Below are 14906 nucleotides of genomic sequence, written 5' to 3'. Positions count from 1 at the left end.
CCGTCCGGGAGCCACTTGGTTACACACCGCCGTCGCCGGGAGCTCCCCGGCACGCGGAGCCCGCGCAGGGGCCTCCGGGGGCCGATCCGCCGGGCGAGACTGCGGGTCACCCGGGGCCGGGGAGGCTCGGTGGCCCGGGGCGGCCCGCGGGGCCCCGGCGAGGCGCGGAGGCGCCGGCTGGCGCGCGCGGGGCGGGGCGGGCGGGGCCGCGCGGCGCGGTGACGTCAGGGCGGAAGCGCACGCTGCGCGCCGCGGCCTGGAAGCCGGCGGTCACGGGAATATCCGTCGCGCCGAGGACGCTGGTTAGTCTCGCTTTGGGTTCCGGCCGCGTCGGGCGTGCGTGTAGCTCGCTGGAACTATGGCGTCCGGGCCTCACCCGACCTCGGCCGCCGCCGCCGCCGCCGCCTCGGCCGCCGCCCCGAGCGCGGGCGGCTCCAGCTCGGGCACGACGACCACGACGACGACCACGACCGGAGGGATCCTGATCGGCGACCGCCTGTACTCGGAGGTGTCGCTCACCATCGACCACTCGCTGATTCCGGAGGAGAGGCTCTCGCCTACCCCGTCCATGCAGGACGGCCTCGATCTGCCCAGCGAGACGGACCTGCGCATCCTGGGCTGCGAGCTCATCCAGGCCGCCGGCATTCTCCTCCGGCTGCCGCAGGTGAGGGTCGCGGTTGGCCGGCGGCCTCGCCGCTCGGGAGTCGGCGCCGGGCGGCGGCGGCGGCGGGAGCTCGGGCGGGGGGGCGGGGGCCGGCGGCGCCGCGCGGCCGGGGCGGCGGGGAGGGGGAAGGGAAGCGAGCGGCCGCACAAAATGGCGGCGGCGCCTGGTGCGGGCCCGCCTGACCCCGGCGCTTCCGTTCTCTTCTCTTGTCTGCAGGTGGCGATGGCAACGGGGCAGGTGTTGTTTCATCGTTTTTTCTACTCCAAGTCTTTCGTCAAACACAGTTTCGAGGTGAGCGCGGCGGAGGCGGGCGAGGAGGGATTTCTTCATCCGGAAGCGGGAAGGAAGGGGTAGTAACCAGCTTTTCCAGAAAGGGAGTGGTTAGCTTAGGCCTTTGTACCTAGTTCCCACCCACAAGGAAATGGGGCCCTTAGAACAACATGTTTCAAGAACTAGAAAATGGATCCGGGCCCACGTGCTCTGTTACCAAGAACTGCATTTTCAGGCCGCTGCCCAACTCGTGTGAGAATTAGCTTGATTCTGGCCCAAAGTTAGAAGCAGTTGAGCAATAAAACTTAACAGCGGGTTAAACCCATGCCCTAAAAACGTCGGCTCTGATTGTATTCTCAATAAGTTGGTTATGCACACCTTAGAGGTGTCCGGTCGCTGATTTAACACAGATCGAGTTCCAAGTCGGCCAGGGCTACACAGAGAAACCCTGTCTCAAAAGAATAAGTTTGTTAGACTTTGGGCAGGGTTGTTTCAAGTTTCTACTCTCTACTTCATTTTAATTTTTTGTCCTCTCCTGGGTTCTTTCAGATTGTAGCCATGGCCTGTATTAATCTTGCATCAAAAATTGAAGAAGCACCAAGAAGAATAAGAGATGTGATTAATGTATTCCACCACCTTCGCCAGTTAAGAGGAAAAAGGTAAGATTGGCCTATTGAACGTAGTACCTCTTGCTACTGCTGTACTGTGCACCAATCATCAAGTTAAAACATCTTTTTCCCCCCCTCTCAAGTCAGTGTGGAAGCAAAAGAAAACTGACATTAGGTGTTGAAATTCACATAGGAACATTGAAACTTAAATTTTCAAAAACTCTCAATTAACCAGCTATCTAAAGTTTGTAGAGGCAGTTGCGTTTGTGGACAATCCTAGCAGTGCTGTGAAGCCAGTCCCTTGGCTTAAGACTAAACAAGAAAGGGAGTACGGTTGGCTCAAGTGGGAGTGTATTCTGTAAGTTACTTTTCCCCTCCCCTCTTTGAAAACTGAAGGCTGGACACGAAAGCTCTGTAGTTCAAGTTAATATTGTGGCATAGTTCCGTGTTAGGTTGTTTTTCTGCTTGGAGTCCCAGTTTTCTTCATCAATTGAGGTTGGCTTTTGTTAGAGTACTTCTCAACATTGAACTTCGCTATATCGCATAATACCGGATCTGAAAGGACTGGAGGAAAGTTTGAAGTTTGAAGTCAAAGGGATTGAACAGGTATTCTGTTTTGGTCAGATACACTCTCAATGAGTGGGTTAGAAAAATAATTCTCAAATGATTGAGTTGCATTCAGAGAGGGCTCTTTATTTGATCTTGTAAGAAAATACAGAGTCTGAAACTGTATCTTTGAGGTGTAGTGATAACCTGGTAACTTTATGTGGGCCTGTGTGTTCATCTGTGGCAGTACCAAAGTTTGTTGCAGGACTACCTGTTCTACAGTTGATTCTAGGACACACTGATGGATGTTCATGTTGTAGATTAGTTTCTGAAGAATTGTGAGTTGGAAAGGAAGTTAGCTGTGAAAAGATAAGTTGTTTTGGGAGCTGGGTGTTGCTTAGTCCAAATGAGTGACATGCAGAGGTAGTCTTTATTGTGGAGTCTTATTAGTTGGTGGTAGTGGAGTTAGCCAGAGAAGCAAATTGTGAGTTCAAAATGTGTAGCATAGTCAAAATTACTGGCCCAACTTCTTTATAGCATTTTTTTCTTCATACTATTCAGCCTCATCTTTTCTCATTGTGTCCCCAGATATAATGCCCTTTGTTTGAAGACACTTAGTTCTTTGTGAAAAAAAATCAAGAAATGGGGAAATTTCAAACTGGTCTTCCGAGCTTATGTTTATATTTTAGAAACATGGCTTTTTATTCCCCCCCAGAGTGTTTTTAAATGAAACACTGATAAAATGCAGAATTCTTGTATTTAGTTAGAGGACTTTTCTTAAAAGGACATTTTCTAGTAGTGTATGAGTTGTTGAGCCAACTATAATGACAAGACAATCTTTTGGCATTTTCCTATGGGACCTACCTTTCCTAGGTGTCAGAATAGGACCATCCTAACTATAGAACTGCAGAATTTAAAATAATCCAATCTGACTGACTTGTGTTGGATGTAATTTTATTTTTGGTCATCATTAAAGAAAAACTGATTTTGTTTCAATGTTACAACTTTGATTATAGCATAAAATTCTTAAGTTAATTGCATGGAAGTGCCCCCCCCCTTAAAAGCAGGATATAAGTGTTTCTATGCATATTACAAGTTTACTCAGACATGTAACTTGTATATGTTATTAACTTCAACTCTTTTTTCCCTTGCAACCGACTATACAGCGACCAGCTACATTTACCAAAGCCTGGGTGATGTGGAGTGGTACATAGAGATGAAGCTGTCGTCATGGCAACAGTGAGTGAAGTATCGAAAATCCCCAAGGAGAAGCCAGTGTTCTGAGAATAGGTCACTGGAATCGGGGACTAACAGGTTGGCCACTGGTGAACCATTTAGAAAAAAACAAAAAACTCCTGTTTCTTGTTATAAGCTTTTGTCTTTGCTGTCCAAGTTATTGAGACTATAATTTAGATGGGTTTTTTGCATAGGGTATGGTTGGAAAGTATTTATAAATGTTATATTCTGAATAGTTTGTCTTGAATTCTTCAGTTTGTGTGAACTAACTAGGTTAATGTATGGACTTGAAAATTACAGGGGGCATATTCATGTAGCCTTAAAGTTTTTAGTCATGGCTACATATAGATAGTACAGTAAGTACTATCAGTTCTCAATTTGAGATATTTGACCTGTCCCCATTAGTTTCTTGTATTTTTATCATTCTTTAGAATAGTTGTTTAAAGGAAAGCAAAAGCTATTCATGTACATAGTTCACAGATAAAATTTGTTGTTTATATATGAAATACTCCCAGTACGTTAAGGGTCTTTAAAGAAATCTGTGTTTGTATCTTTTAAGGTTTGTATTACAGGCAGATAAACTTTCAAAAGATTTAACTGCTTTTATTGATGACTGTTGATGCTATTTTCAGTGTGTAAAAATAAGAATTGGGAGGGTCAGGTTGGTATTGACATTTTATCTAACCATCTACTTATTTCTGTGGTTCTGAGGTTGCTTCAGTTTGTTGACATTGAAATGATGTTTCTGTTTTACTTTAAAATAAACATCAGAAATTTCTGTTTGGTAGCAATCTTGTCTCTGTGTATATTAGCCAACTGGTTTACATTGTTTCTTCCAATTACTTTCAGAGTCCTTGTAACACATGAGACTCACCATAGTTCAACATCTCCTGGTTGTAAATTTTCATAATTGATATGCTGTTTCAGTCATACTGCAGAAAGCAGCTATCATAAACTTCTAATAATCATAGATTGATATTTCCTAAAAATTGAAATGTTTTCAAATAAGTTATAGAGCAAAGTCTGCTAATAAAAGAACCTTCAGAGGTAAAGATTGCTCTGAATAGATAGGATTTTCTCCCTTACTGTTAAGTGCTAACTTTGTGTTGATGGAGAATGTTTACCTGATTGGGAGGAAATCCTCGTTGAAGCCTTGATTCAACTTTACTTGTTGATAAAGATATTTCTAATTGATAACTTTGTTGCTATAAAAAGCTTTTGCTTAAATGCTTTTTCAGAATCTTACTAATTTACAGAGACATTTTCCTGTGTTTCATCATGGTATAAAATGCTTCTGTTAAGGTAGTTAGTTTTGTATTAATTGAGTTTACTTTGATTTATGAAGTAAAATAAATACTGAACAAAATAAAGATGGGATTATGTATTTACAAAGCTAATAGTGAAGACTGAACAAGAACTTAGATAAGGTTGTGTTGTAGTAAAGTGGTGAGTGGGTTTGTTTCCTTGGCCTGTTTTCAAGTCATTGAGAGTTTTGGAATTTTACAGTTCAAGGTCTCACTGTATGGTAGTTCAGGATGTTCAGTACTTTATGGTTCTTGTACTCAACTACTATACTCCTGAACTGAACTTAGGCCTTTACATGTTCTTTGGGATACTGATGGTGAGGGGCATGTGCTTATGGCAGAGTAGTAAATCTAAGATTTGTTTAGGCAGAATCAGTGATGAATCCTTGAATTCGGCACCAGTTGGTAGCCACAGTTGAAACTAGTGTTCAGCTGTTTGATTGCACATTTTACTATAGTTTAAAAATAACTCCATTAAGCAGTTTTAATAAGATGCGGTATAAATTTTAACACGGAAGACAAGTGGCACTACTTGGCTTTTGTGAACTATTGTATAGGGATTCTTAATGGTGCTGTTTGCTATCTAGCTTTCAGAAGCTAAACTGTACAGATAAAACACTGAAGCCTATTTGACTCTTAATGCCAGCTGAAGGAGGACCTTCTAATTAATCTATAGTGGGATTGCCTCCAAAATTTTCTTACCCTGTATGTAAAACCTGAAAAATCATAAATTCTTGGCATCTTTGGAGTATGTTTTAGTATGTTGGTTGCTCCCGTGTGAGTTAAATTTGACTTTTTCCCCCAAAGTGCACTTTGTAGCTATTGTCCTGATAAAACTGATTTAAAACAGGCCATTCGCCCATTTCACTGCCTTATTTTCTCACACTTTTCGAAGCTGTAGTACAAATTGAACTTAAGGAAGTTCTTTGTTACTTTGTTACTGTTTCTGATGTTACTTCTGCCAGCTGTTAAAGTTAAGACAAAGTTACAGAATAACAGTAACTGGATTTTGCTTTTAAGTGAAAATAAGGTTAATATAAAATTGTTTTTACTCTACTAGCCTGCTGCCAGGGAAGTAGTTAATGTATGTCATTTCAGATTTTTTTTTTTTCAGTCTTGTGTTAACTCAGGTTCGCCTCAATTCGCATGTTATGGTGTAGAATGTTCTTGATCTCTTTATCTCCAAGTCCCTCTACCTCCACCCCTGCAAAGTGCTGGGATTATGAGTATGAGCCTCAGCATTACAGATTAGGTTATTCTATCACTCTCAAGTGTATTTTTAGAAGATTTTTGTTGAAGCTACGTTTTTTGTTTTTTTTTTTAACTTTTATATTGACGTATTCGGGTGGTGACTTGGCAACTTGGTTGAAAATGAATTGAGTATTTGAAAAAGCATTTCAGTGTTACTCTGCCAATATAGTTACTGTACATTTTGCTGCTTGTTAGACACAAGAATGTCTCAAAAACAGCAAATTTCATAGGTGACATTGACGGGCCAGATCCTGGTTGCGCTTGCTTCTAGCATGACTAATTTGAGGGGGTGAGCTCAATAGCAAGCCTTTAAATTTTCAAAAGTGAAGCAAACTTATGATATACATGAAATCACTTTATATGAGTGGTTAGGTGTCCCTTCTCCCAATATGAAAAACAAATCTCTGGACATCCTCACAGGCCCCTCTCTGTTGGCCTACAATATTTTCGTAGAAACTACATTGACCAAGTTACCAAATTCACCTTAAGCCTGATTTTTAAAGAAACTACATTGACCAAGTTACCAAATTCACCTTAAGCCTGATTTTTGAAGAATTGTTTCATTTGGCAATTGAACTAACTTGTATTTGTTTGTTTTTTTTTTCCAGGCGTGGGGGGTGCTAATTAAGTAGACAGTCTTAGAATATTCATTTTTAACCCATTGTCACAAAAGAGAATTCATATTAACTACCTTTTTTTGTTTGTTTTCTTACCTTTTTTTTACCATAAGTTTAGCAAAGGGTTTATTATTATTATTATTATTATCCTTAGTTCATATTAGAACTTTCACTTTTCAGGACTTCATTAGTTCTTCTCACTGGGAATTTTCTGGAAGGCTGATGAGGTTTGTGCCAGTAATGTTTATCACTAAAGTGTCTTGATAAAGTCACAGATCTGAGGACATGTGTGTTTTGTTTGTTTGCTTGTTTTTTAAAGTTGTGTTAATAGTTTTTAGGAGTTTTGTGTAGTTGCATATAGTTAGCATAACTTGGACAGCATAAGATTAATGCTTTAACTTGTTAGCAGGAGTTTAAAAAGCTGGTTTCTGTTGCCAATAGTTGGTTGGAAGGGAAAATGGAGATGCCACAAATAAAAATTTTTGGATGTGCAAAACAGTTTTGATTTTATTTCTTACAAACTATAGGACTCCAAGCCCCCTGATCCTTGATCAGAACTACATTAACACCAAAAATCAAGTTATCAAAGCAGAAAGAAGGGTGCTAAAGGAGTTGGGATTTTGTGTTCATGTCAAGCATCCCCATAAGGTGAGTTATAGAGTGGAGAAATTACAATTCGTAAGTATTAGGGCATTTCTTGAAAATTTTGAATTGAGTGGAGAGTTAACCTGAATTTTCAAAAGCTTTCTTTTGATGTTATTTGTCAATAAAATGGAACTCAAAACAGGCTTGCTTTTTTTTTTGTGATCAGGAGTACTATTGTGGTTAAGTTTTAGTTTTTCCAATCTAACAAGCTCATGTGGAATTCATGCAAGGAATGAATTGGACATATCTATGGACCTGGCACATTTAAAGTGTTGAAAACAGTAGCTTTTTACTGTAAACCATTAATAAAAGCTTTTCCTCTTGGCTTTCATATTACCTTTTAAGCAGTAGTTGCAAGAATTGGGACTGTCTGAGATAACTAGCTCTGCTGTTAACTAGATGACATGACACTGGCTGGTTTCTTAAAAGTTAGAAAAGAAATGATAGTGAAGGTACAGAAACAGTTGGCATGAACTGAAGTAGTTAACATCTTTGTGTGTGTCTTTCTGGGAATCAAATGTAAGACAAGCATTCTGTCATTGAGCTGTCATGTATAGCTTTTATTTAAGAAACTTCAGCATGCTAAGCTTTACTGCAGAAATTACTTAGTGTTCTAGAAACTGATGTGGCCATTGCACACTTACACAGTCTGCCTTTTTTGGTGAATGCCCTGGGAAATTAAAAAACTGAGTTATTAGTCACCACTTTTATAAGCACATTTTATAGATTTGAGTAATGTAATAACCAGCAGTGAGTCTCAAGTATATTTTAGGTTGGTCTGTATTCGCAATTTCATAAGAACTAAAACTAACTAACACTTTCATTTGCTTTATTCATTGAACTCTGCTGTGAGGGAACCACCAGTATGCTGAATGTTTTTGTTTTGTTTTTTCTCCCTTGCCCTCAGATCATTGTAATGTATTTACAAGTCTTAGAATGTGAACGTAACCAAACCCTGGTTCAAACTGCCTGGTAAGTTCCTTTTTTACATTTCTTCTTTAGTCAGGAAAACAGAAGCAGAAATAAAGTAAGTTTCATTTTTCTCTTTCCAAAATAATGAAATAAGTTTGTTTTGGGGCATTTTGTGTTGTTGTTGTTGTTTTTTTATGTTGTTTTTTAACCAAAAGGTAAATAATGCTTATTTCTGCTTCCTGTTTTCTTGGCTTGAGTAATTACTTTTAGTGGAGAACTCAATTTAACTTTGTTCTTTTTTCTACTCTTTAATTAAAGGGTAGTCCATGATGGTAAGTCATAGAACTCTGCCCTCTGCACTTCAGCCCATGACCTCAGGATGGCCTGATTGGCTAGCCTGCTCTCCAGCCAATCCAGTGCAAGCTCTCATCCGAGATTCACTGAAGTGGTCCATATCCATCTGGCAGCATCTTCTAGTTCTGTCGGGGTGTCAAAAGGATTTGTATATTTGCTTCTAGAAGTAACTATGCATCATGCCTATGTATTTAATGTATACTGTAACTATCAAAATGAATATTTCATTTTTGATAGATTGTTGTCCAGCCATTATGAATTGTTTTGTTTTGTTTTTTCTTCTTCTTCAATTTGGTTCAGTTAAACTTCTACTTACAGTATGTATAGCATCGATTATACCAAAGGAGGCTACCTTACGCTTACAGCTTTAGGTGGATGCCTGGTACCATTTTCGGTTACTCAGGCTGTTGAGATATTGCAGGCAGTGATGTAAGAAGCAGGTAATTTTAAAAAGAAATTAATGTCAGTTAAATATTTTTGAACTTGGACTTTTGAAATACAGAAAGGTTAAAAAGGAAATTGTAGATTAGCTATAAATGATTCATACAACTGCTGATAAATAAGTATTAAGTACTTCTGGACTCTACCAGAAACATGTCTTTTTTATGACTGCCATGCTTCTCTTGGATTCAGTAGATACTGGTAAAATTAGAAGAGAAAGCCACATTGCTTTATAAAATGCATGAGTTTTTTATGTGTTCTGTGCAGAAATAAAGTAGTTTTTTTTAACAAGCATAAGGATTTTCTAGAAATAGTCCATTTAATTTCCAACTAAGTCTTTTCAGCATATTGTAAAGATTTTTAGTTAAGGAATATGATGGGGAAGGTTCAGTAGAAATTTTAGAAGTTTATTTAATTGAACTTAGGTCATTGCTTTTATTTATACTTAATTGCAAAAAGGTATGTAAACGTGGCCATTATGATATGTGTTTATTACTCACTTCTCTGCCTAGATTTTTTTTGAAGTTGTTTTTTTTTTTTTTTAACTTTAAGAGTAACTTGGTGGGCTCTTTACTAAAAATGCCTTTTTACCCCTGTTCATGGTATTTTGAATTTTTTAAAGAACTTGATTGACACTGCTTTTCATTATGGATAAAGGAGAGATGGTCAGTAACTAAGGCTTGAAGTATTGTTGGGAGTAGGGAATTCTGAAACTCATGTCAGAATTGACTTTCAAAACGTTGCTTCTTTATAACTATGTTAACAGATAAGACTTTTGGGGATAAGATCTTACGGATAATATGAAATGACTTAAGATTGCTGTGGGGGGAAGGGTTTTCGAAGCTGTTAAATGGTACAATTTTAAAATGTGAATATAAGGAGAAGAAAAAAGAATAAAGTAGATTGAGTCTCCAATTTTATATGTACTTCAAAAGAATTGGTTTGTGTATGGGCTAAGCTTATAGCTGAAATGTTTTTCAGGAATTACATGAACGACAGTCTTCGAACCAATGTTTTTGTTCGCTTCCAACCAGAGACTATAGCATGTGCTTGCATCTACCTTGCAGCTAGAGCACTTCAGGTAACTGTGTGTAGTTTGCGGTGTTTTATGTGGTAAATTCTAAGTTTTTGTTACTTCTGAGGAAATCATACTTTGAGCTTTTTTATATATTTTTTATATATTTTTTTTATTGTTTAGATTCCATTGCCAACTCGGCCCCATTGGTTCCTTCTTTTTGGTACCACAGAAGAAGAGATTCAGGAAATCTGCATAGAGACACTTAGACTTTATACCAGGAAAAAGGTAATTTCAGTTACTCAGGTTGGTTTTGATGCCTTTTTCAAGAATCTCATTGCTACAAAAGGGAATACTAACTTAATTTTTCATCCAATAGCCTAACTATGAATTGCTGGAAAAAGAAGTAGAAAAAAGAAAAGTAGCCTTACAGGAAGCAAAGCTGAAAGCAAAGGGATTGAATCCCGATGGAACCCCAGCCCTTTCAACCCTTGGCGGATTTTCTCCAGCCTCTAAACCATGTAAGATGAATTCACGATTGAATGAAGTATGAACACTGGATGTTTGTCCTTGTTAGAAAGCTTTGGTGTTGGTCAGTTGCCTAGAAACAAGAAATTATTTGTTTTTGTTTTGACAAATCCCCTTAAGGGATAGAAGCATAGTATTTGGGGTTGTCTTGGAAATGTTTTCTCAGCTAAATCCTGTCCTTTTCCATTAAAAGCATCACCAAGAGAAGTAAAAGCTGAAGAGAAGTCACCAGTCTCCATTAATGTGAAGACAGTTAAAAAAGAACCCGAGGATAGGCAACAGGCCTCAAAGAGCCCTTATAATGGGTGAGTGTCCAGAAGGCACAGTGAGTAATCATTGTTAGGACTTTGCATTTCTTAAAACAATTAACAAATATTGCCTGCACCTTCTTTTTTTTTTTTTTAAGTGTAAGAAAGGACAGCAAGAGAAGCAGGAACAGCAGAAGTGCTAGTCGATCAAGGTCAAGAACCAGGTCACGCTCTAGATCACACACCCCCAGAAGACAGTAAGTAATGGGTCGTCCTGTCTGGTATACGGGCTTAAGACCTTTGAAGGTTAATGTGGGCTTTCTTCATAGTTAGGAATAAGCATTTGGTTTTTTTTAAAGCAGTTTTCCTATATAGCACTAATATGCTAAGATCACAGTCATGCTTCAGGCTTAGACTTTTAACATAAGGAGAAAAAAGACCTTTAGGGATACACTTCAAATATGTGTGGTGATTTAGTTGCGTGTGTGTGTAAACATGCGTAAGTGGTTATGTACAAAAGTTAGGAAAATTTATTTTTAAAAAGTCAGTTTACTCATTACACTATGTGGGTCCTAGATCAAGCTCCAGTCTTTGGGCTTTGTGACAGGCACCTTTACCTGCTGAGCCATCTCACTGACCCTAGTTTTGTGCCTAAGTGGCATATTATTCATTCTGGCTCCCCCCTTCCATTTTTGAAATGTCTAGAAAGTGCCATGTACATAAATCTATAATGTGTAAATATTCTTTAAATCGGTTTTGTGAGAAATGTGATTGTTTTACTGGTGCTGTATTATAAAGCCTAGGACTCTTCAGTCACTTTGTAATAGGACTGCAGGTTTCTTGTGCTGCTTCAGTTGCGCTTTGAGCATGTGGGAGATGCTCTAGCACACAGTTCTAGGACACATTGGTGATCCACTTCTCTGGGGTATAGGCATAGAAGATTCTAACATAAAACTTTAGTTGAGGATGAGAAACACGGTCAGCTCAGGTCATCATTGGTCATAGCTGATTGTTTAAACTTGTTCATGAACGAGAGTGATCTATTGCCAGTAGACACTGAACCTAAACTTGAAATTTTTATTGTCTAAGTTACAATAATAGGCGAAGTCGATCTGGAACATACAGCTCAAGATCAAGAAGCAGGTCTCGCAGTCACAGTGAAAGCCCTCGAAGACATCATAATCATGGTTCTCCTCACCTTAAGGCCAAACATACCAGAGAAGATTTAAAAAGCTCAAATAGACACGGTCATAAAAGGAAAAAATCTCGGTCTCGGTCTCAGAGCAAGTCTCGGGATCACTCAGACGTTACCAAGAAACACAGGCATGAAAGGGGACATCACAGAGACAGGCGTGAAAGATCTCGCTCCTTTGAGAGGTCCCATAAAGGCAAGCACCACGGTAGCAGTCGCTCAGGACATGGCAGGCATAGGCGCTGACTTCATTTCTTTGACACTGCATTGGTTCCTGGTGTTGCCTATATGCAGGGTGATGTATGGACTCAATCAAAACAAAATGCAAACTGATTAGGAATTGATTTATTAAAATTGTCTAGGTCTCTAGAAACACTGAGGACATTTTCTTTGGAAAAGAACTATGTTAAGGTTTTTGCACATTAAAATGCCCTAGCAGTATCTCATTGAAAACCATGGTCAGGTTCAATTGTACTTTATTATAGTTGTGTATTGTTTATTGCTATAAGAACTGGAGCGTAAATTCTGTAAAAATGTATCTTATTTTTATACAGATAAAACTTGCAGACATTGTTCTATTTAAGTGGTTATTTGTTTAAATGATGGTGAATACTTTCTTAACACTGGTTTGTCTGCATGTGTAAAGATTTTTACAAGGAAATAAAATACAAATCTTTTTTTTCTAAACTGCTTCAGATACCTTATTTAAATTTCTAAGAAGGAAGATTTTAATGGTGGGTGGCTGCACTGGTTTTCTGACAGGTTTGGGACAAAGTGTCTTAGCCTACATTGTGTAACAGTTTGTATATATAGGAAAAGCAAATAGTGGCCTGCTACTGTTAACTGAACCACTGAAATGGAGAACCTGATTTGAGCTTAATGTATCAGAGTTTTAAATTAACTTTAACTGTTTGTAATGTGAATTTAACAATTGAACAAACCAAAATTACAGCATAATGCTAAGTAAGACCCAGCTATGGAAGTTTTAAATGTTTTACTTAGTATCAAACTCAATGATGAGGTCATAAATTGGTTACAAAGAAACAGCTCATTCACAGTGGGTATGAAGTTACTGTAGGACATGGATTCACAAAGGAGGGTTCCGGTGTGCTACTTAGATTGGGTTATGTTCACACATCAAAGGTGTGGTCAGGCCACCTTGTACAGGTTTTCTGTGGGTTCCAGTCACCACCACATGGCAAGCACATTTCACCCTGAGCCATCTCACCAGGTTCTACATAACTTTAAAAACTGTAGCTCTTGCTGGCCTGAGACTCCAGGCCAGATTGACCTACCAAAAAAAAATCACCTACAAATTGATAGACCAGCCTCTAAAAACGTACAAGAAAGGCTTGAAAGAAAGGTGTGTGTGTGTGTATGTATATGGACAATATATATATAGTCCATATATTTGGTTCTACCATAGGTCTCTGGCCCACCCTGTTTCTGGTTATTGGCCCTCCAGGCAATGTCAGGGGTGGGCTCCCTCTAGAAGTGGACCTCAAGTTGCATCAGTCATTGGTTGGCCATTCCCATAAACTTCAGGCCTTGGCACTTCTTGGAGGCAGGAGAGGTTGTGTGTGGGTCTTGTGACTGGGTTAGTGTCCTAGTCCCACCACTGAAAGCCTTGCCTGGTAACAGAAGGTGGCAAGTTCCAGTTTCTCCTCCATTACTAGCAGTCCTGGCTTGGCTCACCCTCATAGGTTCCAGGAAGTTTCAACTGCACGAGGTTTCCATATTACCTTCCAAATGCCACCCAATTTCAGTCTTCTGGCATTCTCTCCTTCCTCCCTCCCTCCTCTGATCCCTTGTGGTCTCATCCCCACCTGTAAAATCTATTCTGTTCCCTTTTCCTAGGAAGATCCATGGTCTTCCCCCACCCCCTTGTTAACTTTTCTGTTTCTGTGGATTGTAGTGTGATTATGGACAACTAATACCCACTTAGTGAGTACAAACCGTGTTCTGGGTCTGGGACACCTCATTCAAGGTGATTTTTTTTTTCTAGTTCTATCCATTTATCAGCAAATTACATGATGTCATTTTTTTAACACCTAAATACTCCATTGTGTAGATGCACCACATTTGCTGAATTCATTCTTTGGTTGAGAGACATCTATGTTGTTTCCAGTTTCTGGCTATAATAAGTAAAACCTTTGTGTAGTTGAGCAAGCATCCTTGTGGTAGGATGGAGTGTCTTTGGGGTATATGTACCTGAGGTTAGCATACAGCACCTATCAGCTCTAAAAGTAATAATTTTTATCTAAATTTTTTCATATCTTAAAAATTCAGTACCTCACACCCTTACTGAGGAAAATTTCGGATAAGATCTTACCCATTTTAATAAAAAACTAAGTTTTCTAAACTGCCTCATGACTGGTCTAGTGAGCAGTAAGTAACATCTTATGACCCATTCAGTGTATTTCTTTAGTGATCTCTTCTCTAATGAACTTGAATTTAAGCTGTAAAATTGCTTTCTGTCCATTTGTGAAAGGTGTCTGTGAAGGAGGCACTTAATTTGTGAGCTTTTTTTCAGGGAGGTGCCACATTTGAGAGAGGAACTCATTGTGTTCCCCTGGCTGGCCTGGAACTGGATGTACCAGACTAGCCTGTAACTTACTGAAATCTGCCAAGTCTTCCTGAGGGCTGGTTTTAAGGGCACACACCAGGCAGGCCTGACAGAAACAGATTCAGTGTTTATGTTAGGTCCCAACTCCATGATTATGCTGTGTAAATGCACCTATTTTAAAATCTGAAAACATTCAAACACTTCTGGTCCTGAGTATTTGGAAATTATTGTTTTAATCTTTCCTCCTACCCCCATGGAGAATGTCTCCTGTAAAGTCCAGGCTGAACTTGAAGTTGCAGTCCTACCACAGCCTCCGAGTGCTGAAGAGGTTAAAGCATGTTCCAGCACTCCTGGTTAAAATTTTATTTCAAAGTAATTTTAGACAATGAAAACATAAAAAATGCAGAGCTTCTTCACTCAGATTCCCAAATGTCCCAAATGTCATCCCCTCTATGTCTTCTTATATTTGGGAATTGCCCCTTTAGCTATAAATACAATATGGATACCAT

The 14906-nt window shown here is 39.4% G+C and overlaps 1 protein-coding gene across 4 annotated transcripts; it reads left to right on the top strand.

Annotated features, from left to right (window-relative positions):
• The first annotated feature begins 236 nt into the window (after positions 1-236).
• Positions 237-12518, top strand: Ccnl1 (cyclin L1). Of its 4 annotated transcripts, XM_021634055.2 has the most exons (11): positions 237-664; positions 881-955; positions 1484-1593; positions 7024-7144; positions 8049-8113; positions 9830-9929; positions 10047-10151; positions 10243-10384; positions 10585-10696; positions 10798-10896; positions 11729-12518. In XM_021634055.2, the coding sequence occupies exons 1-11, from the start codon at positions 359-361 to the stop codon at positions 12075-12077; spliced, it is 1584 nt and encodes a 527-aa protein (XP_021489730.2). In that variant the 5' UTR covers positions 237-358; the 3' UTR covers positions 12078-12518. The 4 variants fall into 4 exon arrangements, 2 of the variants coding, with proteins under 2 accessions (XP_021489730.2, XP_060234377.1); XM_060378394.1 differs by lacking the exons at positions 237-664; positions 881-955 and adding an exon at positions 3255-3327; XR_009590121.1 differs by lacking the exons at positions 10243-10384; positions 10585-10696; positions 10798-10896; positions 11729-12518 and adding an exon at positions 8372-8385 and having other exon boundaries at positions 239-664; positions 10047-10077.
• The last annotated feature ends 2388 nt before the right edge of the window (positions 12519-14906 follow it).

This window comes from Meriones unguiculatus, chromosome 2, assembly GCF_030254825.1.
Source record: "Meriones unguiculatus strain TT.TT164.6M chromosome 2, Bangor_MerUng_6.1, whole genome shotgun sequence".
In the NCBI taxonomy this organism is placed as follows: Eukaryota; Metazoa; Chordata; class Mammalia; order Rodentia; family Muridae; genus Meriones; species Meriones unguiculatus.
Note: the sequence above shows the minus strand (reverse complement) of the source record. Positions and strands in the feature narration are given on the sequence as shown.